At 40.0% G+C, this 27,232-nt stretch overlaps 1 protein-coding gene and 1 pseudogene across 2 annotated transcripts; one reads left to right on the top strand and one right to left on the bottom strand.

Moving 5' to 3' along the window:
* Positions 1 to 15,281: 15,281 nt before the first annotated feature.
* On the bottom strand, positions 15,282 to 17,010 carry LOC146650095 (uncharacterized; annotated as a pseudogene). The gene is made up of 5 exons (XR_014908101.1): positions 16,874 to 17,010; positions 16,531 to 16,707; positions 16,234 to 16,341; positions 15,908 to 16,115; positions 15,282 to 15,744 (listed from the first exon to the last, which is right to left on the bottom strand). The product of XR_014908101.1 is annotated as an uncharacterized LOC146650095 (transcript).
* A 93-nt stretch (positions 17,011 to 17,103) lies between these two features.
* On the top strand, positions 17,104 to 19,620 carry LOC146650094 (coiled-coil domain-containing protein 106-like). Its single transcript, XM_085386475.1, has 4 exons — positions 17,104 to 17,267; positions 17,661 to 17,819; positions 18,334 to 18,534; positions 18,815 to 19,620. The coding sequence occupies exons 1-4, from the start codon at positions 17,132 to 17,134 to the stop codon at positions 19,135 to 19,137; spliced, it is 819 nt and encodes a 272-aa protein (XP_085242601.1). The 5' UTR covers positions 17,104 to 17,131; the 3' UTR covers positions 19,138 to 19,620.
* Positions 19,621 to 27,232: the final 7,612 nt, after the last annotated feature.

Here is a 27,232-nt window from a genome sequence, read left to right as displayed (position 1 = left end):
GGAATTTGCATATATCATTACAACAAATGGCATGAACTGGATGATGAAGGTTACTGAAGTCAGGTAGAGGAATCTACATTTTTTACATCAAGAGACCCCCTGCATTATTTTTTAAAATCTGGCTCACTCTAGCATATTAATTTTAAATGGGACTTGCGTTGCTCTGTGCCAGCCTTGGCTTTACTAAACTCTCTTGAGACTTAGTGTTATCTTTCAATACTTTTTTCCATTTGTTACAAAAGGTCTTGCGTCATGCAAACAAAAAATTCATACAAAATAGTGAGGCAATAAAGAATTGTTCCTTCATTAGTTTATGCACATTAAGATGGCAGAAAAATATAACGTGAAACAGTATGCCTATTTCTAATAACCTTTGAAATGAACACTGGCATATGGGCAGTTCACTAAAGTGTTTAGTGAGCATAATCCTTCATTGTTCCAATAGTCACATCAGAACACCTCATTATAAATGCATGTGAGCTTTCCTTGTCCTCTACAGTGAAAGATCAATGCCAAAAGAGGTTATAAAATGGTAATCACATCTCATTCTATTTTTATGAGCAAGTTAATTTAAGAACCTCTGGTGCATCAGGTATCATGAATATTGGATCAAGGGATAAGTGACTCAATATTGGTGTAACTTGGTCTGAACAGGTTGGACGTACAGTATTGTCACGGGGTGGAAATGGACAAGTTAACTAGTTTTTTTTTTTTTTTATCTCGCATGAGATGCTGTGTTTTATTATTGTTAATATTTTTTATATTGTATAGTGTTTTATTTTTGTTTTATTGCGTGCTTTTATTGTATTTATTGTTGACTTGTCCTGGAGAGACTCCGCCCCTCCCTGATTACTAACTTGGCACACCTGGGAGGTCACAGAGGCCCAATAAGAGGGCCTTACTGTGTTCTGAGAAACCATCCTACTCTGACAAAACGTCCTACCCGTATTATAATTTGACGGTGAATTGCGACTAAACCTAACCATAACCTTAAGAAGTATTCCGGATGGGTGAGAGAAAAGGAAGTTAATATGGCGTTGTGCTCACCGCACACAGTTGCAGTAAGGCTGGTTGTGCTGCAGTCGCTAACTACAGTTTTCCCTAGCATGACTGTAGTATTTAGGGCTGGGTATCGTCACTGATTTCTACAATCTATTTGATTCCGATTCACAAGCTCCTGATTCAATTCACCATTGAATTCAATTTTGACTCAATTCAGAAATATTATAATTCTGATCATTTAGTTACTTATGAGACTTTGTCACAAAGGCATCTGCTGTGGTGCTTACACCTCTGATAAAGTAACTGAGGATAAAACACAGAAAAACATGAAGGAGATTTTCCTGGCCTGGCTTATTATAACAGATAACCTTAATAATATTCTACAGTAGATCAAAAATTTAAGAAAACCATGAATCAACATATGGACATTACCTGATTGTTCTGAAGTGAAGCAGAGCAAAGTTAGCTGTGTCTCTAATAAAACCTCTAAGCGTTTTGCAATTTGGCATCATTTTAAAAAGTTTAAATTTCTTCGGACTTGAACAGCAGAAACAGGCTTTCTTGTTGGAAGTCATTTAAAAAAAACCAACCAACAACAACAACAACAAAAAAAAAAAAAAGTGGCCGACAGCACTGTACACAGTGGTATACTGGTGCATAATAACCAAGAAAATAATGCAGAAAACAGATTTGAGACGGGGAAACTGTTCTTGAAGTACACTGAAACAGAGAGAGCTGTGCAGGGTGTGTTTTTTTTTTTTTTTTTAATTGTGGTGGAAGCAAGACAGCCAAAGTAAGCGCGAATTAATGAGGATGTTTATCAAAAGAGAAGCAAAGTTTTGTCCGGCGAGTGACAGAACCTGCAGCATCAGAATCTTTGAGCTGATGTCTGTGTACATGCCATCAGGTGAGAAGCTGACATCTCACTGATTCTGAAGTGTCGGGTCTGCGCTTTGTTTACATTTTTGTGTGGAATCATTTACCTGCTCTCATTTACGGTTTTAGCTGTTTGGTGGCTGTAGAAATAGTTTTGTGAAGTTTAACTTGAGATTCTGGTGTTTCTGGCAAAATACATTCAAACTGAGAAATCGATTCAGGATTCGAAATGAACCCCTAGTAGTATTATAGCGGCACCAGTGAGTCAAAGTTCTTACTCTTTGAACAGTTGGTAGAACTATCAGGTATTTGCATTTACACCTGTTGAGTACATGGCAGAAAATCGTGTCCACTCTGGCCATAAACAGCTACCAGACAATGACGATTCGCTCACTTTTTACTGTAGCATAAGGAACAATTTGATCACTTTTTTGTAAAATAAATGTGAAAAGGTAAAACTCTCATCATGAATTCAAATAACTTTTGTGATCCCTCAGGTTTTTATCTAGTATCATTACGAGATCAGAACTCTTCATTCACAATCAGCATGTAGCTCAAATGACAGTCTTTTAGAAAACCTATGACTCCCAGGTTTTAAATTAAACAGGTGTTGACTGTGCACCCTCGGTAAACAACTAAATTCAACAAGCCAAATTCAGAATTCCCAGTGAAACATGTATTTTGAATGCCATCTGTGCCAAATGGTAAAGGCTTAAGACTCCAAGCAAGAAACCAAAAATAGAATGAAGTGACAGCCCAAACCAACATACACACATGAAAAAGTATCCGCACACGCCACCGTAACTGGCAGCTGACAGACAGGTACAGACAAACAAATATGGGCACCTGTCCATCTGTCTGTCAACACGTACACAATCTCAGACAAGTGCACAGAAACTTCTCCTTTGGTAAAGCCTTCTTACAGAGGCCCAGAGAATTTCTTAGCATCTTATCCTTCCAGTGTACCTACAGCTAATGAAGGTGCTATACGTGAAGAACTTTCAGAGTTCTCCTGATACAGCATTCCCAACACTGAGCCTCCACTTTTTTGCACACATATTTCACAAAATGGCATATTTTAGCCTCAGGAATTATACATTATTGATAGTAACTACTTTATGCTTCACTTGTCACCATTCCTGCTCTACAGCTGCTAACAGACTGTACAACATGCTAGGTGAACGTTGTTATACAACTTAAATTGTTCAGATATGACATACTTATGGACTACACTTACATCTGCTGCTTTGCTGCACAGAATTGTGGTATTTTGTCACCATGTAACTGGCAATAAAAGACATTTTTACTATAACATTTACTTATTTCTGTAAGCAAAAGAGGCAGACAGGGCCAATAAAGAGACACAGGCAGGGAGATGTCAGCAGAACACATCATTCATTTGTGCTGCTCCCATGTTTTGGTCTACATTTAAAATAGTTGGTCTATGGATGAAGTACAAAAATGCTTGATATGTTTATACTGTCAACATGCTAATGATTAGCATATAATGTTTACCAGGGTTTCCTTCTCAGTTTTGTGTTGCAGCTTGGAACATTTACACTCCCAGGCTACTTGAGGACAAAAATTCCCTCCATCCCATGCATCAACTGACTTCCTGCATCTGCATTAGTTCGAGATAGATCCTTCAGAACATCAAGACAATGTCTCATATTTTTTCTTATTTCAATTTCATATGCATTCGTGAAGATATACTGTGAAATGTCTAATTTACGGTCCCATGGCTCAGTTACACTGAGTAAAAATAAGAGCGCAGCCCCCTAAGAAAAAATAAAGTAAAATTAGCAGTTGCTCGGTGATTGCACTGAATCTTATCACATTCGATGACCAATTGCAAGCAGATGCAGTGACCAACTGGTTGCCCAGAGATTGTAGGCATTGCACACTCAATCTCTGGGTGGCAACTTTTTAATCACAAGGCAATTGCATTAGTGTCTTGGTGGGAGACGACTAGTCTCCAAATAACAGCAACCCAAACTGGACTGACTACAATCACTCTGACATTGGCGAAGGTTTGCAAATAATTATGGGTAATTTACAAATGCAAGGAAATTTCTAGGATATTGCAATCAATCTGATTCACTTTACACCGATAAGCACAATTCATCTGTGGCACACCTCTTTGCATGAGAGGACTTGACTCAGCTGATTGCCAAATTGTTCTGGTTATATTCCTGTACAAAAATGAGGCTGCTGAGCACCTATATCAGTTTGCATTTAAATCGCTGTCTTGCAACAACCAAGTCTCTATTTGTGGCGGACTGAAGGAATAAAAAAATTACTGTGCAGTCCCACATAAAATGGGACACATGGTCACCCTAGAGGGAGGTAGTAAACACAAAGCACAACCTAAACTGCTGGTCATTACCTTTAAGGCATCTGGCTATAAAGCAAAGTCCAAATTAGAGTGATGCAGAAAAAAAATCCTTACATTTATGCTATATGAAGGATTTAGTCAGAGGGGATTATTTCAATACCAAATTTAACAGAAAACTGTCCAAGAGAACAGGATCAGCGTAAAAACCCAGAGTTGCACAAACGTAATTAGAAGTCATATAAGAAGCACTACTATCTGAATGACAGTGGAAATACTGGGAATTCAATTGCAAGGCATTCAACTGTTGAGATATTTCAATTAAAAAGAAAAACTGTCAACCTCATAACAGTGCTTGAGAAACAGTCAAAATAGAGCTACTTTAGTACTTTAAATCCATCTGTTAGGCCTAAATAATGGATTTCTAAACACAAAGTTGGTAGTTCAAACCCAGGCCCTGCCATTAATCAGACCTGTGGCAAAAATAAGTTACAAAAAGGCAAGTTGCTCTAAATGGTACAGGAAAGACCAACTGAAAGAAAAAGCTTACTTTTGCAATGATGGCCTAATTATGACACATATACAAAAATTAAGAATACATGTCAAATATTTAACACATTTAAAGTAATTATACAAATGCCATGTCACAGAATGTTGTTACTTTAATATGAAGCTGGCAGTAATATATAGCTCATGTTTGAAAAGGGTATAAATATGGATTTGTGTTTCTTGTTTTCTCAAAATGTAAAGCAGGAACAATCACATTAGCACACTGATGGTCACATCCCCTCATGGGAATCAAAGTCTTTCATACAGCGGCTGACAAATCTACAGTAGTATTTCAAATCTCCTGATCCCAAAAATTAAACTCAGCTCTCAGATGGGTGCTTTTCTCTTTTAATCACTTTGTCTATGCCTAAAACGTTTGCCCACGCAGAAGTAAAGGTTTTCCGCTTCTGCGTGTTCCAAGTACAGTTTGATGGATGGAAGCTGGTTTGATCCCTGCTGCACCACAACGCCAAATTGCAGCTATCTGCTGATGTGTTTGAGAAATAACATTCTCCATCTCGCGCTGTCGAGTTGCCAGGCTGTTTGGCCTGGCGGCGATGTATTAAATGGTATATTGATAATTGAAATCTTTGCAGCCCTTGCGTTGCCTTTCTGCTGACTGTGATCTTTTAGGCAGATGGTCTCTATTACTCATGTGCAACTGGAGAGCGGAGAGGAAGTGGAGGGGAGTCTTATGCAAAAATTTGATTTTATTATGCAGCCATATGTGCCGAGATCCTATGAGACCTACAGAACTTGGCTAATTGTGAAAAACATACGAGCAAATTTGACTTAGCATTATCTGTATGACTGCTATGTGTCATTTCCCTTTCTTTCAAACATACTTAACAACTGATAAATGGGACACTCGCAGGTTTCCTCTATGTGCATCAGAGCCATAACCAGATCACTACAGCACAAATGAGAGACCTCTTTTCATTTCCATCGCCTCAGAAATATCATATCGAAGGGTAATAGCCCATTTTGTTTCGATTCCAGTGGACCTCGTGAGTGCATTTTCACCCATGGCGTTCAGCTAAAATAGAAATAGAACAGACTGTTGACAGTAACCAATGTCACATAATCTCCCCCTGAAGGACAAGCATCCAAGATCAATCTATTTTCCTAAATGCTATTCATATATCCATCTCTGCTGAGCGCCCAGGGATGTTGCATATCAGAGTTTAAATCTAATGTTGCATGAATGAATTCTACAGAGGGGCAAAAGACAATACACTGACACAGAAAATGGACGTGACAGAGAGAGAGAGGTGGCGAAATTCACCCAATGAAAACTGTCAAACCAAAAAGAATGAACTGTCAAAAAGAAATGTTTGTTATTTGCTGTTCATCCAAGATGGCGCCGCGGATGGCAGCCTCGGTACTGCGCTCTCTCGCACTTTTCTTGTTTCTGTTTATTTTCTGCGCTTTTGAATAGAATAGAATAGAATAGAATTCAACTTTATTGTCATTGCACATGCACAGGTACAGGGCAACGAAATGCAGTTTGCATCCATCCAGAAGTGCTTTAGTGATATAGATATATTACAATATATATTAGCAATAGTATAGATATGTAAGTATATTACAGAAATGGGTCTATTATGGTATGTTATAATGTACACGGTATGAAGTATGTTGTGAATATGCTATAACTATAAGTATGTACAGGCTGTAGTGAGTACAAGCTATGTACAGGCTATGAACAGGATATAAATATGAAAAACTATACAGAATATGAAATAAATAACTTTACAGAAATCTGAGATATACAGCTATACAGAAATGTGAACTATGGAAGTTGTAAACAGTTGTAGAATTAAAGATTATCGAATGTACAGAATGATTATTTACACAGAGCTATACAGTAGTGCAGTTAAGATAAGTGAGGGTGTAGATAGTTTCTACAGAGGCTATATAAAGTGCTAGTGGTTGTGAGTGGTGGTTCAGTCCATGTTATTATTGTGTGTTTGAGGGTACAGTTGTCCATTGTGGGTGTGTGTATGTTCAGTCCATATGTTAACGTGGGTCAGATGTCAGGAGGCAGAGTTCAGGAGTCTGACAGCTGTGGGGAAGAAGCTGTTCCGGTACCTGGTGGTCTTAGTCCGGAGGCTCCTGTAGCGCCTCCCAGAGGGCAGGAGGGTGAAGAGTCCATGTGATGGGTGACTGGGGTCTTTGATGATTTTCCCAGCCCTTTTCAGACACCGCTTCCTGTAGATGTCTTTTATGGCAGGAAGTGGTGCTCCGGCGATGCGCTGGGCAGTTTTCACGACCCTCTGCAACGCCTTCCGGTCCGAGGCAGAGCAGTTCCCGTACCAGACTGTTATACAGTTGGTCAGGATGCTCTCGATGGTGCAACGATAGAAGTTCACCAGGATGTCTGAGGACAGGTGGTTCTTCCTCAGAGTCCTCAAGAAGAAGAGGCGCTGGTGAGCCTTCTTGACCAGCTTGGAGCAGTTGGTCGTCCAGGTGAGATCCTCGGAGATGTGGACTCCCAGGAACTTGAAGCTGCTCACACGCTCCACAGCCGTCCCCTTAATGTGGATGGGTGGATGTGGGTCAGCATTCCTCCTGTAGTCCACGATGAGCTCCTTGGTCTTCTCGGTGTTAAGCAGCAGGTTGTTTCTGTCGCACCACTCAGCCAGACGATCCACTTCCTCCCTGTAGGCGGCCTCATCGTTGTCACTGATGAGGCCAATCACCGTGGTGTCATCTGCAAACTTAATGATGGTGTTGGAACCATCAGCAGGTCTGCAGTCGTGGGTGAAGAGGGAGTAGAGGAAAGGGCTCATCACACAGCCTTGTGGTACACCGGTGTTCATTGTGATGGTAGATGAGCAGTGGTTATCCAGCCGGACATGTTGGGGGCGGTTGGTCAGGAAGTCCAGTAACCATTTGCAGATGAGGGAACTGATGCCCAGGTCTGTCAGTTTCTTGATGAGTTGTGAGGGGTGGGTTGTATTGAATGCTGAACTGAAGTCTATAAACAGCATTCTGGCGTAGGTGTTGTTGTTGTCCAGGTGTGAGAGGACAGAGTGCAGTGCGATGGAGACTGCATCCTCTGTGCTCCTGTTCTGGCGGTATGCGAATTGGTGGGGGTCCAGGGTGGGGGGGAGACAGGATTTGAAGTGTGCTAGGACCAGCTGCTCTAAGCACTTAGTGATGATGGGGGTGAGTGCTACTGGGCGGTAGTCATTGAGGCAAGATGGGTTGGAGTTTTTGGGTATCGGGACGATGGAGGTGGATTTGAAGCAGGCCGGTACCACAGCGTGGGCCAAGGACAGATTGAATATGTCTGTGAGCACTCCTGCAAGCTCCCCAGAACACGCTCTGAGAACACGCCCGGGGATGCCATCGGGACCTGCAGCCTTGTGGACATTGATCCTGCTCAGCACCGCTCCTACATCGGTGGGGGAGAGAGTCAGAGGTTGGTGGTCTGGCGTCATGTCTGCTTTGGTTGTGGTTGTGGGGTTCCCTCGCTCAAAACGAGCATAAAAGTTGTTGAGCTCGTTGAGGAAGGAGACATCAGAGGATGCGGGGGAGGGTTTTGGTCACTCAGACCACATCACTTTCTCCAGAGATCAACTGCTAAACATCAGGCAGTCGTCTCACTATAGTTCTTATCCATTTTTCACAAACCCGGAAAGTTTTTTGGAGATTTTAGTTGGAGGCGCAGCAGCTCTCTGTGGCTCCTGGAGAAGACCTAGACGGGGGAGTCGCGCTGGTGCACTGGTGAAACTACGTCGGCGAGGATTCCGCACGGCACTCCCCTCCATTCACCTCGCGAATCTCCGCTCTCTTCCAAACAAAGTCGACGAATTACTGCTCTTAAACCGGACTAACAAGGACTTTGCACGCACTGCTGCCCTCTGCTTCACTGAAACCTGGCTCAGTGAGCGAGTCCCAGACGCTGTCTTAAATCTGCCGGGCTTCCAACTTCACCAGGCGGACCGCGAAACAGAGCTCTCAGGGAAAACAAAGGGTGGTGGAGTCTGCTTCTACATTAATGAAGGTTGGTGTACTGATGTCACAGTGTTACAGAAACATTGCAGCCCACACTTGGAAAGTTTTTTCATCAACTGTAAACTTTTTTATTCACCGCGGGAGTTTTCTTCCTTCATGCTGGTCGGAGTTTACATCCCTCCACAGGCCAACGCGAACAACGCACTGTGCGAGCTGGCTGACCAGATTACTACCCTGGAGAGGAAATTCCCGGATTCCTTTACAATTATTCTTGGGGATTTTAACAGAGCAAACCTAAACTACGAACTCCCTAAATACAGACAGCATATAGACTGCCCCACCAGGGACAACATCATACTGGATCACTGCTACACCACTCTAAAAGATGCCTATCGCTCTGTACCCTGGGCAGTTTTGGGACATTCTGATCACTGCATGGTCCATCTTATTCCAGTTTATAGGCAAAAACTCAAACGTGCCAAGCCTGTAGTCAAAACTGTGAAGAAGTGGACTAACGCAGCAAAGCAGGACTGTTTTGACTCCACTGATTGGACTGTTTTTGAAGCTGCATCTGAGAACCTAGATGAGCTCACGGACACTGTGACATCATACATCAGTTTCTGTGAAGACGTGTGTGTGCCAACAAATACCTTTTGCACATACAACAACAATAAACCATGGTTCACTCCTAAACTCCAACATCTTCGTAAGGCCAAGGAGGACGCCTACAGAAGTGGTGACAGGGCCCTGTACAAGCAAGCCAGGAACACACTGACCAAGGAGATCAAAGCAGCTAAAAGCATCTACTCCCAGAAGCTGGAAGAACGGCTCTCAGCCAACAACCCTGCGTCAGTGTGGAGGGGCCTGCAGGAAATCACCAGCTACAGACGCCCCCACCCACTATTGAAGCAAACAAAGACCTGGCCAACGAGTTAAACACTTTCTATTGCAGGTTTGAGACGGACAGACTCCCACGCCCCACCCTCCCCTCCCCAGGGACATTGCTTCAGACATTGACCCCCAACACACCTTCCACCTCTCCTCCCTTCACCCTCACCCTCCCCCTCCCCAATCCAGTCTCAACGACCACCCCCACCCTCCCCAATCCAGACTCAACGACCTCCACCACACCTCTCACCCCCCTTTCCTCCTCCCTGAAACTCAAAATACACACTCAGGATGTGAGCCGACTATTCCAGAAACAGAAGCCCAGGAAAGCCCCCGGACCAGACGGCGTCTCACCCTCCTGCCTCAAAACCTGTGCTGAACAGCTGGCTCCCATCTTTACTCGCATCTTCAACAGATCCCTGGAGCTGTGTGAAGTTCCCTCCTGCTTCAAACGCTCCACCATCATCCCTGTTCCCAAGAAACCCACCATCACAGGACTGAATGACTACAGACCTGTCGCCTTGACGTCTGTGGTCATGAAATCCTTCGAACGACTGGTTTTAACCCATCTGAAAGACATTACAAGCTGGACCCTCTGCAGTTTGCCTACCGGGCAAACAGGTCGGTGGATGATGCAGTGAACATGGGGCTGCATTACATCCTGCAACACCTTGACCGCCCGGGAACTTATGCCAGGGTCCTGTTTGTGGACTTTAGTTCGGCTTTTAACACCATTGTGCCTGAACTTCTTTCCTCCAAACTCTCCCAGCTCAGCGTGTCACCAGCTACCTGTCAGTGGATCACCGGCTTCCTGACAGACAGAAAGCAACAAGTGAGGCTGGGGGAGATCACCTCTGAAACTCGGTCCCTCAGTATTGGTGCCCCTCAAGGATGTGTCCTCTCACCACTACTGTTCTCCCTCTACACTAACGACTGCACCTCCAAGAACTCGGCTGTCAAACTCCTAAAGTTTGCAGATGACACCACTGTCATTGGCCTCATTCAAGATGGTGATGAGTCTGCATACCGGCAGGAAGTTGAGCGGCTGGTACTCTTGTGCAGTCAGCACAATCTGGAGCTGAACACTCTTAAGACTGTAGAGATGACAGTGGACTTCAGGAGACATCCCTCAACTCTGCTCCCCCTCACCATATCAGACAGCCCTGTGTCAACTGTGAAGACCTTCAAGTTCCTGGGTACAACCATCTCCCAGGACCTGAAGTGGGAGACCAACATCAACGCCATCCTCAAAAAGACCCAGCAGAGGATGTACTTCCTGAGACAACTGGGGAAGTACAGTCTTCCACAGGAGCTGCTGATCCAGTTCTACACTGCGGTCATTGAGTCTGTCCTGTGCTCCTCCATCACAGTCTGGTATGGAGCAGCCACTAAACAGGACAGGAGCAGACTGCAGCGGACTGTACGGGCAGCAGAAAGGATCATCGGCACGCCCCTTCCCTCCATCCAGGATCTGTACCTCTCAAGAACCAGGAAACGGGCAGGGAAAATCATCACAGACCCCTCACACCCTGCACACAGACTTTTTGATCTGCTGCCCTCTGGCAGACGGTACAGAAGCCTGCAGACCAGGACCACCCGACACAGGAACAGTTTCTTTCCCCTCGCCATCTCCCTTCTTAACAGTTGACCTGTCACACTGCTCCCACTGCAGCTGCACCTTATGCACATTTTGCAGTATTCATTCCACCTCATTCATTTCTGTATTTTATGTATATAAGTTTAGATTCGTTATTTATAGTTGATTTACACAGCTTTGTGTATGTATGTGTATATATAGACGTGTGTGTGTGTGTGTGTGTGTGTGTGTGTGTGTGTGTGTGTGTGTGTGTGTGTGTGTGTGTGTTTTACATTGCTGTGCTTGAGAGCCACCATCTACCGGAACCAAATTCCCTGTATGTGACTGCACATATACTTGGCCAATAAACACGATTCTGATTCATCTAGAGCAGCCGTGACCACAGACAAAGACACAGCTGATCCACTTGTGCAACAATAATATTGAGGGTGCATACAGCAAGATCAAAAACAAAGAAACAATTGCTCATTAAGTACAACTGTGGTGCACCATTAAAAGAAATGAAAACGAAGTGTTTCTTCACAAACACCTTCGTGATTTGACTTTTTTGGCGGTGGGTATTTTTATAAATCTTGCAAAGCCTGCTCCTTCTCGCACTTAATAATTGCGCCACACACATGGGGCACAGAGGCTTTGTTTACTGTACTCTGAGCCAGCAGATCAATGTTGTGTTTTCTGAGGAGCACTCCCAGCAGATCTCCTGTCCTGCCCCCTTTGATAATTGCTGAGCAGAAGATGTGCGTTTACAGTTACAATTCTGCCAGCTCTGAAACACTTTGGACAGGAATAAAAGTGAAAGGCTGTGAGGTGGATGGGAGCGGGAGAGAATTAAAAAGGAGAGAAAAAAAAATAGCTGGCGGTGTGTTTTTGAAAATGCAAGGCCTGATATGATCGGTGAAAAATCAATACTATTAAAAATGAGGGATGGGTCAACAGAAAGCCCTTCAGTGTCAGATTCAATAAAAGATGGCGCCGGGATAATTAGCCACTGGAAAGCTGGCACAGATCTTCGGTGTGACCTTGCAAAAAATTAACAATCAAAAGATATACTAATTGACCTCTGGGTGACTTATTTTCCTTTATATAATGCATTAAATGTGTGTTAGCCTTGAAAAACTGTCTGCAGATTATAGGGACTAGGGATTGAACCACCAACATTCTGATTAGATGGGCGATGGTAAGTGACAGGAATGGAAGGTACAGTAAAGTGAGGAGAGCTATGCTGTAGTATCAAGAGACCAAAAGAAAATCTCTGAAGCATTGAACATGGTGTGCCGCTAATTGCAAACATTTCTGTCACTAACTTTCGCTGCCAATTTACTCTGACATCTTTAAAGAGTAATAAAAATAAGACTGGGAGACATATTTGAATCGACTTCAACACTCTGGAGAACGATGAAGAAGACTTTGACAGTTTGCAGTGTTTTATTGACGAGTGTTTCAAGCGCATTGTTATGGGGAAACCAAACAGTGCAGACTCCCTCCAACAAACACGCTCCATCTACAAAAAGAAGTGGCCCAGAAGATTCACCAGAGCCAGCTTCACCACAGACCAGTGGCACGGTGAACATTTTGCAGATGACAGACAAAATTATTTTTTTTAATTTATGGTCTTTTAAACAGGGGTGGCCCAGTACAGGAAAAATGTCAATTTTTTTGAGGCCAATATGGTCACAATGGTTTCCTGAAAGGATTAGTAGTACAATGCGTGATATTAGCCAGGGAAGTATCATTAAGTATTGTTTGACTTGATTTAATAACAAATTTTTGCAGGAATCGATAATCTGGGTAAGGGTTGTTCAGCTGAAGTTTTGTGTACTAGTAACCCCACCCTTACTGCTGGACTTTGTCTATCCACCAGAAGAGAAAACAACCCAATAACTAACCACACACACACACACACACGATAGATCTTTAACAGCCAACTCATCATTTATATAGCCACTCAAGCCATATAGGCATGCTCCCTGTATAGCCTTGTCTTCCAGTCAGCCTCCTTGGATAAAATCCAAAAATCCATTAAAAAAAAAAAGAGACACTTCTTCTCTGCCATAAGTTGAACAGTCTGTTAGCCGCTGCGTCAGTAATAGTCACTCTTGAACTTGTTTATGAATTCAGAACAAGTCAGATCCTTTCCACCACTTGGCACAGCCTGTGCTCATCCAAGTGCTCTCATCCTAAGAGGAACAACCAGGTAAGCTAATTTAGCATCATCCATCCATCTATGCATTTCCAAAGACAGTCGACATTTCTCTAGGTCCTCAGAGTAGACTTCTAGAGCTGGAAGGGATTGTTCGCATGGGATCTCTGGTGGGGTGGCCCAGTACAAGTATTTGCACTGGGCCACCCCACGAGGAGGAGGAGCAGCCTGGTGCTGAAGCTTGAGATTGTGAACACAGACTGTAACATACCTCCCATATAAGCCATCTCCTGCAGGTTTACTTTCTGCTGTTTGGAGAGGTGCTGGGGAACTTTGTGTTTTCTGAGGAGCACTCACTGGCTGATGAGTGTCTTCTTAATGGAATTTATGTTTGTAGAGTCCATGTTTATAGACAGATGTTTCAGGCAAAAACTGAACTAGACGCAAACACAGAACACCAGGAATAATGTCTTTTTTTGAATAAACAAAGTTCATTTTTGGAAAAAAATACTTCTAGGGTGTGTTTCTCCACAGTTTGCTTTTCCTACAGATTTTTCTCCGCAGGTTTCCTTTTCCAGCATGGATTTCTCTTCACAGGTTGGCCATGGCAAGAGGCATTTGCAGAGAGGAAAAACAGATTTTCTCACAGAAACACCCACAGAGCAGGAAGAGCTCAACTTTACTACCACAGTGGCAGCAACAATTTGACTGAGAAAAATCTTCTGCCTTAAGTAGTGGGTGAGTAATCATCAGATTGAATGCAGGTGAATGATTACCCAACTGCTTTCAGGTGTGCAAGCAGGAAAAGCACAGGAGCAAGGAAAAGGCTCCGCCTCTGAAACACACACAAGCAGAATTATGTGCTCACATGCCCACAGACTGAGGAGAGAAAGTGAGAGCAAGGAGAGGAGAGATAAATATATATAAAGGCAGGTCAACACAAGAGGACAAGGGAACAATGACAGCTATAGCATCAACAACAGGGTGATAGGATGAAAGACTCGGACATACAGAGGTAAAAGAAAAGGGTGACATAGTCAAACACCAGGAGGTAAAGGGACTACCTTAAAAACAGATTGATGACATTACATGAATTAAGTGCCACATTATATTCTTGCTCAACAGGATTATTTTGACATTTCGGTACCACTTTACAATAAGTCTCCCCTTATAGATGCTAATAAATAGTTTATAGCTATATTATTAATTAATCTGTAAATGCTTTATAAACCATTATTAATTGTTTATTATGCATTAGTTAAGGGTGAGAAAAAGAAAAAAAACTGACCGGTTTCTTGCCAAATAGTGAGCCAAATGTGTTCACCTATATATTTCATCTAGAGTTGCTATATTAAACATTTCAGACTAAGTTACTATCCTGTAAGCACAATCAGCATTTGTAAACATATTTTTTATCATATAAAATTGTACTTCATAAATGCATTATAAATATCCACAACTATCAATCGGAGCTTTGTTGTAAAGTGTAAAGCATAAAACCATTTATTAATGAATAATAAATATTTATAAATGCCACATGGGAGAATTATTGTAAAGTGTAAAGCATAACACCATTTATTAATGAATAATAAACATTTATAAATGCCACATGGGAGCCTTATTGTTAAGTGTAAAGCATAACACCATTTATTAATGACAAATAAACATTTATAAATGCCACATGGGAGCCTTATTGTAAAGTGTAAAGCATAACACCATTTATTAATCACTAATAAACATTTAATTGCCAAAAGTGAGTCTTAAATGTATAATGTCACCATTTATAACACTTAGACCTAAATTACAATCAGTGGTTGAAATAACATTTAACTACTGTCAAAAATGTATTGTAAGAGTAACACATGTAACATTAAATGTGTTTTTTAAAACACCAAACAGTCACCCACTCCAAAAAAAGTTCATGCCAGACTGGTTCAACCTGGAAATATTTTTTGTATGTCCTTAAATAAGCGTCCCAGTGGTCCATCAGGGTGTCGCGAACCAAGCCAAGATGACCACTCAAGAACCATCAGGTGTTCCTCCAGCAACTTCTCAGTGCGATTTCCTTAGTCTACGGACATGTCCTTTGATGGTCATCCAAGCCCTTTCGATATGCTGTGTATGACTGCCAGATTGAGGATCTACAAACCACCTGCTGTGATTTACAGTGTAATGTCTGTACCCTATGTTTGTCAAAACATTCTTGTAGGCTCTCCACTCATCACTGATAATGGCACTACCCAACTTAGCATGCTGTCTGATCAGAGGAACAAGGTGGCGCCTTGATCGTTTTTCAACAAGTTTTAACACGAGCCTTCACCTTTTGTCTTTAATTCCCATCATTCCAAATACCCATTTCTTCCTTTTCCATGCATTTCCAAAGCGTCCACGTGCATACTGAAAACAAAAAGAATAAAATTAAACAGAATATCTACAAAGAAACATTCAAAAAGATGGTTGCTTCTACTAATTTTTTTTACTTATGGTAAAGGTTTCCATGTTTAGAGGACACATTCAGATCTGCATTGATTCTAACAAACCTGTCTGAGAGTTTACCAACCTTTCGCTGATGACGGAGACAGCTTTCATCTATAACCACAAATTCTCTGTCACCACCAAGACGGTGTCCATTGTTTATTCTGTGTCTTTTAATTGCACGTATACAAACATGTCGAATGTGTCTTGCCATGCTACTTAGTGTTCTGGAGCTGCCAGCCACTTCATCATCGATCATATCTATTTGTCTGAGCCTGAGCCCTTGTGAAAATCTGTGATAGAAATTGAGGCAATTATTACTTACTGAGGCCCTAATTTTATTTCACAAGTCTCGTATTGGTGTTCAATTATGAAAGGTGCATTGCTATTAATGTCTACATCTACATATACCTGTAAATGAACTTCATCCAACTGAAAAGAGATGTTTTTGATTTCTCAAAGAGGGAGCTAGTTCTAATTGTTCTGGAAACTTTCCTATGACTTGCTCTTTTGCAGCACCTGAGAACATACAAATGAGTTAAGTAAAGAAATGGACCCTTAAACAAGAGCATTAATTGAAAAGATAATCACAAAATTAAGTATGAAGAAAATAATAATGAAAAGAGGTTAATGCTCCCTCTTGCATTGATAACCGAAATATTTTGTTATATTTACTACATGCACTACATTATCATGCATTATACATACCACATATATTGGTCTTTCTTCACCACGGAAATCATTTTCATCTTATGGTGACAAACAGGACATCTAAGCTTCTTTTTTAGCAGGTGTTTCTTCTGCAGCCATTTAATGAGCCTTAGTGCCTTATATTTAGTTTGTTTTCCTTCTATTCTGGCGCGCAATCTCATTCCCAGAGACATTCTGGTGGGAAAAAATGAGTAATTTATTTTATTATCACCTCGAAACACCGTAAAATACTCTATGGGAGTCTAGTGCAAATCGGTTCAGAGTTAAAGAACTTCACATGCTATATAAAACAAGCCCTATAATCAAAAATAGTCCCAAGCAAAAAAGAGGATTGTCTCACCTGTTATAATGTATCTCCGACTTTGTTATGTAGATCTAACCCGCTGGATTCATGCTAAAGAAATATGTTCTGCCGCCAAAGGGAGGGAAAACAAATTTAATTTAAACGCAGAGGAGCTTATACAACCATCCAATCACAGTTAACTTTATTAAGGAAAGCCCCTCCTCTCAGAGCGCGACAGGCAGTGGAGCGCTCTGGAAGGTCAAGCCAAAGGGGCACGAACAGACACACTGAAGGCCTCGTTCAAGTTGCTGCACCATGGATGGAGCAGAAGATAAAAATTTGTGTGCGTCTGCGACTTACACAGTTAGCACACGTTCGAAGAGATACAAAAAGCAGAGACTGGATGATCTAGATTGCACTAAGCCAACGACGTCAGCAGTTAGACATGAAGGTGAGTATAATGCTAGCTAGCTAGCTACCGAGCCATTTGGCTGCTAGCTACAGTGGCTAACTAACATCACATAACATGTGAATAGCTCTATTACTATTGGTTATTCCAAACGATTTATATCACTTAGTTGTACAGTATATTTTTAGTTTTGTTTATGTGCATCATTAAATTTATATTAAACACCCTGGTAAGGCAGTACACATAAGAATTATTTGCCTTGTTTTAGAAATGTCTGAACCACCACATGTGTTTATAACATAACATACAGCCATACAAAGTGGCTTTTTATAAATTCAAGTTGTAACCGTTTTTAATCAATATTTTATTTGAGTTTCCCAAGTTTAGATTATAAATTATTTTAGTATTGTAATTTAATAATTGTTTGTTCTTTAGATTCTTCTTCTAATCCTGCCCCTACTGCAACTGCCCTTCTTAACAAGGAGCGAGAGAAATTGACTTTTCTTAAGGAGAAACTGGAGTGGCAAAAGAAGAGAATTGAAGAACTGGAAGGAGAGAGAGATTTTCTCCGAAGTCAGCTATCATCCCTTACAAGTATGAAACTAGACTTGTTCCATGAACATTGTTTTTATTTTACAGTCTTCAAATAAACATTAGATAATTTATCAATCCCAGTGAAGTTCCCTTATTGTCATTGTGTTGATTAAAAGATTTTAGTCAGTTAACTTTAAGTGTTGTGCTAGTTCATTCCTAAAGAGATCTGGTTCCAAATTCAGTTCAGCCAGGTCTAACTTGATTGATTCAATTTCATAGTTCATAAGATCATAACTCCAACTTGAACTAGTAATGTAACAGCCTTACAATCAGAATTAATATAGGTTTTATATATATATATATATGTATGTATATATATATATATATATATATATATATATATATATATATATATATATATATATATATATACACACCTTATTCACATGATGATTTTCTATAACAAAATCCTCATTCTCTTTAAGCACATAAGCTTACTAAATCATCAATTGTGTAATTGAAAAACAGGGGACTTGTTTCTAAAACCAGCCATTTTGTTGTTTACATCCTGCAGAGCAACCTAAAGACGAACCATTCAATGATCCATTTTCCTCGAAGGCTTCTGAAAACTCAGATTCATCTTTCGCATCTTCATCTGTATCGTCTGTGTGGTCATCCTCATCTTCATCCCCAAAGAAGCGAAAGCACAAATACAACAAAAAGCATTCAAGAGCCAAGAAACCCAAGAAGGAGCAGAAGAAGCTCCGGCAGCGTGGTGAGCAAAAGATTTTGGAAGAGAAGATTTTACAGAAGAGGATACTATAAATGTGACATAAAAGATAGTATTATGATTTTAATTTGTTCTAAAAATTACTCTGTGTTCACTACGTCATATATACATATCTATCTATCTGTCTGTGTGTGTATATATATATATATATATATATATATATATATATATATATATATATATATATATATATATATATATATGTATAGATTAGTATGCTTTGAGCATTTGCTTTTCTAATTATTTGCTTTGTTTTCATTTTTAGTTCAAACGCCAAATGACATTGTGCAGCGATACAAATCCCTCCTCAAGACATTTCCAAAGACAAAGACCATGACCAAAGCTTTTCAGAAGCATGGGCTTGACAGGAACACTGTTGTGTCCACTTCATCAGTTGGGGAGCTTGCTATTGCGGTCCCCAATGTCTACCAGGAGCTACTGTCCAACAGGCCTAGTGGAGAGACGGTACTAGCTTTTGCTAAGCGATGTGAGGCTGCAATTCAAGGCAGTGATGAAGTAAAAAACAAAATAGAAAGTATGAAGGCCGCTGGTACTTTGCTTCCAATTCGAAGAGGGAAATCTGTCTGAAACCCTAATTTGTTCTAAGTGGTTTTGTTTTTTGAGCATATTGAACTGAAGAAAAGATCTGCAAAACCAATCATTTTTCAAAGATCTGTTCACATATGTGTTGAGTTTCCACACAACTAAGAGATTTACCTGTTAGTTTATTTTATTTTATTGTTTTTTTTTTAATGTTTTGATTTGTATAAATGTGTGTAGAGTAAATAATACAGCTGTGCAGTTTCAGTTAAGGTATAATAATTTATTATATTATAATTATTATAATTTTCCTTTGTTTTATGCCAGTGGTGAATTTAGGGATGGGATTTGTGTACTTAATATAGTTTTAGCTATCTTTAAAGGGCTTGTATATAAGTTTAGCAATGCTAAATAACTGTTGGTGCTTTATACTTTTTATAGTAATGCCCAGTAATACTTAGAAATGTTTGTTGATCATAAATAAATGTTGACATGTTTTAAACTTTACAACAAAACTCTCTTTTGTCATTTATAAATGTTTATTAGTCATAAATAAATGGTGTCATGCTTTACACTTTACAATAAGGCTCCCATGTGGCATTTATAAATGTGTATTTGTCATTAATAAATGGTGTTATGCTTTACACTTTACAATAAGTCGCCCATATGGCATTTATAAATATTTATTATTCATTAATAAATGGTTTTATGCTTTACACTTTACAACAAAGCTCCGATTGATAGTTGTGGATATTTATAATGCATTTATGAAGTACAATTTTATATGATAAAAAATATGTCTACAAATGCTGATTGTGCTTACAGGATAGTAACTTAGTCTGAAATGTTTAATATAGCAACTCTAGATGAAATATATAGGTGAACACATTTGGCTCACTATTTGGCAAAAAACCGGTCAGTTTTTTTTCTTTTTCTCACCCTTGACTAATGCATAATAAACCATTAATAATGGTTTATAAAGCATTTACAGATTAATTAATAATATAGCTATAAACTATTTATTAGCATCTATAAGGGGAGACTTATTGTAAAGTGGTACCGACATTTCCTTCAATGAATTAAATTTTTGGTTATATTTAAGATAAATATATTTGGAAGACTATTCTATATATATGAATTTTAACAGAATAAAAGGAAAAGGAAAATTAGAGTTGCCAAAAAGACAAAAAGTACTCTAAAGTGTAGATGAGGCTATAAGAATAAGATTTAATTTTCCATGCTCAAATTTACCTAACCAGACCTTAATTAACTTAATTTAGAAGAAAGCAGTTTAAGCCTCCCACTACTAAATCAGTAATTAATGCATGATCATTAAAATACTTGAGACACACTTCTTAAACATAGCCTGTGATTGCTACTAAAGAGGTTAATAGTTTGAATATAGAAATACAATTGATAGAAATTTGATAGATCAAGAGTTTCAGGGACAGTTCACACCAAAATAGTGAATCTTTGGTGTGAGTTTTGGAGATACTGGTTGCAGAAACGTCTGCCTTCTCAATAATAATTTAACTAAATTGCACTCACTTGGTAATCATTATACCACACTAATAATACAAAACCTGAAAAGAATTAAAAGGCTTGAAAACTGTGTGACATTGTTAATAGTCATTTTCTAAAATAAAAAAATAAAAAAAAATTATGAAAAATCAAGTTGGTATAATTGGCAAAAAAAATGTGTGTGATAGTGCCTACATGTGTTAAAGTTGCCTGTTTGATCAATCCCAGCATAGTAGGATGTTGATTGTTCCCACTCAATCATAGGAATACTCTGTATATTTTATATATTTTATTTATTGTTTACTCTATTTAATTTGTAAAACATGTATACACACACACACACACACACACACACACACACACACACACACACACACACACACACACACACGTTTTTGACGTAGTCAAAAACATATTTAATATATACACCCAGTAATGCATATTGTACATATATTTATTACTCTCAGATTTAGCCATTCTTATATTTTGCTTGTTTTATGTTATTGTATTTTTTTGCACATCTCTGTTGCTTGTGAAGCTCGCACACAAGAATTTCACTCGCATGTACTGTACCAGTGTACCTGCACATGTGATGTGACAATAAAAGTGATTTGATTTGAATCTTCTGTCGAGGCTTTCCTTGCTAAACTGCTGAAGGAGTTATTAAAAGCTGCTTCACACTGCCTTTGTTCCTGTTCACAACAGTTTGACCAAGGTGATTAGAAAGAGAAAACTCCCTTTGTTGAGATGATAAATCCTTGTGTAATTAGCTTATTTACTACTGCTACATTAGCACAAGTATTTCTGCATGTGTTTGAAAAAAAGACTGCAACATTGTAACCAATCTCACAGCAGGTGACAGTTAGCCAGGCAAAGCTTGACCAGCACACAGTCTTTTAGCTAATCTCCGATCAGTCTCCTGGAAAATGGGATAATCAGCAATGTGCATGTGTGAAATACTAAAATATGCTTCAGGGTTTTTTTCCCCTCAGTAGAACATCAATAAGCCCACATATGATAAATGCAAAATTATAATTGTCAGGAAGTCACTGCCGACAATATCAAAAATGGGTGTAGCTGCTGTGATGTAACCTATTAGTTTTGGATTCCTCATTTTTAAGCTTCAGTATCAGCAACAAACCTTACCTTTTCAACCTTAAAGATTTTACTCACAGGCCAAATCTGCAATTTCAGCAGTATTAATGAGCTTTTTAATGCTGTAAATGTTTTTGACATGGAGGTCTGTATGAAATAATTCCCTTTTGTAGCCAGCTTCAAATGGAACCAAGGGTAACTGAAGTTTTTAGTACAAAAGGGCAGTAAACTACAAACTGGATACAAATTGGCAACATGAAATCATTTATTTCCTGGGCTCTCTGTCCTGGTCGTTGTGTCCTTGGGCAAGACACTTTACCCTACTTGCCTACTGGTGTTGGCCAGAGGGGCCGATGGCGCAATATGGCAGCCTCGCTTCTGTCAGTCTGCCCCAGGGCAGCTGTGGCTACAACTGTAGCTGCCTCCACCAGTGTGTGAATGTGAGAGTGAATGAATAGTGGCATTGTAAAGCGCTTTGGGTGCCTAGAAAAGCGCTATATAAATCCAATCCATTATTATTATTATTATTATTATATGACAGAACTACTCTGAGAGTAAGGAAAGTGAACACTTTCCCTTTGCTGTGATGCTAATTCGTGTTTTGGGCAAGCACTGCCTCCATGGTTGACCTGACCACACAACACAGAGTTTAATTCCCATGACAGTCTGATGAGATGTAATTATTGATTAGTGGTGCAATGGATGAAAAATCTCACGGTTTGGATCGGATTACGGTTTTAAGTCACGGATTGGATAAATTTTCGGATCAGCAAAAAAGAAAAAAAGACAAAATTTTAACATTTACTTATTAACTTTTCAACTCAAGACTCATTCCACGCAATTATATAAAAACAAATTAAGGTGCAATATAGGTCAGTACAGGGCTTTGTATCTACCACTCCGCTGTGATATAATGAGCGGTCACATAGCTTTCCGTTGACCTGGAGGTCCACCTGTTTGTAGTTGGGCAACAGAAGATGCCTGGGACAGTTCAGCCGTAACTTTAAACTTTTCCTGCTCATACATGCCTGGGTACAATATTGTCACTTAAGTGGACGCGCAACGGGATATCATAGTGTGGCTCAAGCACGGTCATCATAGTTTAAACCCCTTGTTTTGCACAACGGAATACGGCCTCCCGTCTGCAGCTAAACACTCCAGTAGCTTTTGTAATAGCTTTAGCCCGGTCGGATTGGGCAGCAAAGGGCTGTTTAAATGCCGCAAACTCCTCTGCTCCTCCACTTGGACCGCTAGCGCTGGCCATAACTACCGCTTGACAGACTGACCACGCGCACCATACACATACTTTTTTTCCTTCTTTTTTGAATCTTCGGATCACGTGCGTGCTGAACCGTGGAGTGGGATTGGTTCGGATTATGGATCAACCGTGATCAGTTGCACTACATTGATGGTGTCCCACCGCAAAAGAGCTGTGATGCTGGTGCATGTAGACAATAGAAAGCAAATAGCTTCTACAACTAAAAGATGGATATAGTAAGTAGAACGGCAGAATTGCAATGTTTGAACATTTTTTTGATGTGTATTTTTTCTACTTAAATTTAGAACAGCAGTTGAATTAAAATTGAATTTATATGCGTGCTCTTTATTATAATTTGTCATTTAAAGCATTGTAGTTATAATAAGCAATACTTTCACATAATTAGCCATATTGTTAAAAATTCATTGCACTCCACATACAGCATTCAACACAAAAACAAGTCAAAATTATTGCACTGCTACACAGACTCTATACAAGCAGTCTAAAATGGTCTCTCACATATAAATTCAGCGATTTTGAAATGGGAATTTGAGTAGCACACCGCTTTCATGTTGTCCTTTAAAACCCAACATCTGCTGCCATGAGGAACGAAAGAAGTCGAGGTAAGGGAAATATTATTACCCTTTATATCTTTGAGGAGGCAGGAGTCCAATCCAGCCACCTACCCTTGAGATATCGCAGAGACTGGTTGTTTATGGGGCCCTTGAGTGTCACTGCGAAAGTGACAGTGCAAAGGGATCCGCGGGCATGGCAATGAACTGTGTCCTTCTCCAGAGAGAGGGGTAAAGAGAGGCAATTTCTGGAATGATGGGTGCCGGAGATGATGCCCAATATGCTTCAGCTCTTTAGAATTTACAGCCTCTGCAGCACTGTGTAAACAGCTGGGGAGCAAAACGGGGCGCTCTGCAATTTCCTCCCCTGTCCATTTTTTTCCTCTCCTTTTTATAATGCTCAGTCGGCAATGTCCTTGAGAGAACATAATTTTAGATTTCTCTGGAGAAATACTTAGCTATAGTGCCTTGCCTATTGTTTAGATGCCAATATTGCAGTTTTTACTTGCGCATCCATCACCGGTGACAGAGCAGAATTGTTGTGCTAAATGTTTACAGCAGGGCATTGTTGCCCATAAAAGCACGCAAGGGTTAAGAATACTGTTGTGTGCAGGTGTTTAATGGATAGTTGTGGATATGACAACAAGAAATTCACTGCTATCTTGATGGAAGGCCATTATTGTGAATCTTTTTTATGATGCCTGTCGGCTCAGAGAGTTCTCTGGAAGATGGAGACTGTTTGCCTTAGTACATCAAATATATAATACATAAGGAGAACTTAATATTAGGCAGCACAATTCACGCCTCAGGCTCATTGTCTCAAGGTTTAAATTTATATATAGATATTTTCATTGTCTCCTCTTTGTCTGCATTCACCTTCACACCTGAAGGCTCATTTAGGGTAATCACCCTAAATCATGAGCTGGTTATAATCACCACTTTAGTATGCACTATGGACGGCTCGATTTTCATATTTGCTCACGATTCCTTTAAACTATCTGACTGATCATGACAACAATTCATGAAGAAAAATCTTATTGTCGTAAAAGGAACCCAATGTGCATTACTATGTGCTTGTGTGCCATTTGTTATTTATTGTGATTTTGCAATGGAATGAAAATAGATTTATAAAAAAAGAAAATCCTTTTTGTATTCCTAATGGCTTGATCGCATAACTTCTCCTGGAAAGAGCCTTTGCATTCTCTGACCTGGAAGCATACTGACCTTGGTGTTTAATCTTCTTTTACACTTGTGCAGGAAAAGTTTTGCTTTCTCTAGCGGAACTTTTAGAAAATGTAATAGCTGGTACATATTAGATTTAGTTCTTTCCACTTTTGTGCTCTGTAATTCTGTTAAATGCATAGTCTAGCTTTTTAAAGTTTACCTCCACCACACAGAACCAGACCAGAAGTAGTGAAGTAAAGTGTATTAGGTGGTGGGAGGAAAAAAAACAGCTTAAGATAAGATAAACTCAAACAGACTTATTCCTGGAGTGATTTCAGATAACACTGCAACATTCATCAGTTTTCTTTTACTTACATATTTTTCTCCTTGACACAAATACATTTACAACCAAGCTGCCCCTAAGAGCAAGCAATTGGTTACGGTGGGAAGGAAAGGCTTCCTTTTAATAGGAAGAAACCTCCAGCAGTCATCTGGTGGAGAGATGGAGGGAGACAGGACAAAGACACACTGTGGAAAAGAGCAAGAGATCAAAACAAATTTACAATAAATCCTCTTCCAAAAAGTCCAGCAACTGTTCTTATCAGTTACCAGAAATTTACATGCTGTTGTTCTGAGACGTGTTGCTATGAAATTTAAGATGATCTAATATGTTTCCATTTTCTCACAGTTGGTGTGTTTTTGCTGTTCCATTGTAAACAAAATGTGGGTTTATGACATTTGCAAATCACTACATTCTGTTTATATACATCCTAAAAAAACAAAACAAAAAACTTGATGTACTTTTTGTGAATATTTATTTTCCTCTTCTATTTATAAGTATTCTTGATATTTCTTTGCTCGGGGTTGCAAACATATGCTAAAGGCCAAAAAAATTCACAAAGTCTCGAGTCTCACAGGTCAGCTCCCTGTTGGCAGCTGAAAGTGAGCTTGTGCCAAACATCTCGAGGACTGACCTCAAGAAAAATGCATCCCTCACTCTGGCCTGCGTGTCTCACTGGAGACCTGGATGCAGATTTCTGGCGGTAGCTGTAGAGCTCCTCACCTGCTGGTTTTAGCTCTTAGGTCTCAGAGGCCAAACAAGTGAACACATACTTAAAAATCAGACTTGTAGCAATTGAGCAAATTCTAGTTTTGTTCTGAAGAAGCCCAGTTGCTGCTGCAAGTTTGTGGCTGATGGTACACAGCCTGTACCCTACGCAGTGCAGAGAGGCATTATGCAAGGCATTGTGGATCAGGAAGTGGCTCTGTCCACCCACAGGGATGAATCTCAAGAGTGTGTGGATGCGAACAAGTTGTGTGTGTGGAGAGAGAATGAAATATGGTGGTGTATATTAACACTTTCCCCCCCCTGTGCTGTAAAGGTTCTTGCACATTTCTGCTTGGTGCACAACAAAGACCCACTCAGTGACCCCTCACCTTCCATGTACTGCACAATAAAATGTTTAAGTAGCATACCAGCACCAGTAAACTCTAGCTGAATTGCCTCATATTTTCTGTGAAGCTCCACATCCTTGAAGATAAAATAACATTTAAGACTGCAGTAAACAGAGAGAACATGAGATTGAAAAATAAATCTGGGTGTTTTGCTGTTATATACATAAGAACCTTAACATATTGTTTACTTTTATTTTGCATTTTGTGTCATGATTCCCAGAATATGAGCTCTCTTTGGATAAATATCTACATTGCACCCTTGTTTATCAACTTTACTGTGTACTCACTATTGCAACCTTCAAACATTTCCATGCAGAGGGAGATGAGATCAAAAAATAATGAAAAACATAATGCATATTTCAGGCAGAGAGGCGAATGTGATGGAAATGCACGCTGATGATGATTCATGCACATAATGGATCGGGCATCCCAAATGAATGACTCCGTCGCGCAACAATTCAAAGTCATGTTGAGTTTCAGCATCAAACTGTCACCCATGGCTTTTAATTTCACATGTAGCCCCGAGCTGTGGCAGGAGATGTTTTTCATCCAACACACCTAAAAATATGACAAAAAATAAACAAAAAAAATAAGGAAACTTATGAACTAGCTTTCTTTATTCTTCTCTTGTTCTGCTATAATACATGAAAGCGCTGGGTAAAAAGCTATCTTTACTGAGCAGAAGGCTTTGTGCAAGTCCTGCACAAATGGCCACGCAGAGGGATTTGCAAATAGGCTACAGCTATTCCATTTGAAACTTTTGTGGTTTTGCCCATTAAAAAGATTATTTTTTAATTGCGGCTTTGAAAATACTTATTTATAATTTACCTGGGCGGCATAAATCTGAGCGAGCACAGACCCAAACTGCCTGTAATCCTGCGTGCTTGTTCAACTGAAGCATGGGGAAATTAAAACATGGCATTTTGTGGCTAGGCTGAATTATACGTTTATAAAAATCAGTAGGGGGGTAGGCGGGCGCCGCTCTTTATAATAAAAACACTGTTTCTCTTCACTGTACTGAAATAAGCACGGGATGTAACAAGGTGCAGGCATGCAGACTGCATGAATTTGCGTGCAC

The sequence above is a fragment of the Rhamphochromis longiceps genome, linkage group LG17, assembly GCF_057381845.1.
Source record: "Rhamphochromis longiceps isolate RC_006_pf linkage group LG17, R_longiceps_female_GT1.1, whole genome shotgun sequence".
Lineage (NCBI taxonomy): Eukaryota > Metazoa > Chordata > Actinopteri > Cichliformes > Cichlidae > Rhamphochromis > Rhamphochromis longiceps.
The sequence above is the reverse complement of the archived record's forward strand: the minus strand, read 5'-3'. Positions and strand labels throughout refer to the sequence as shown.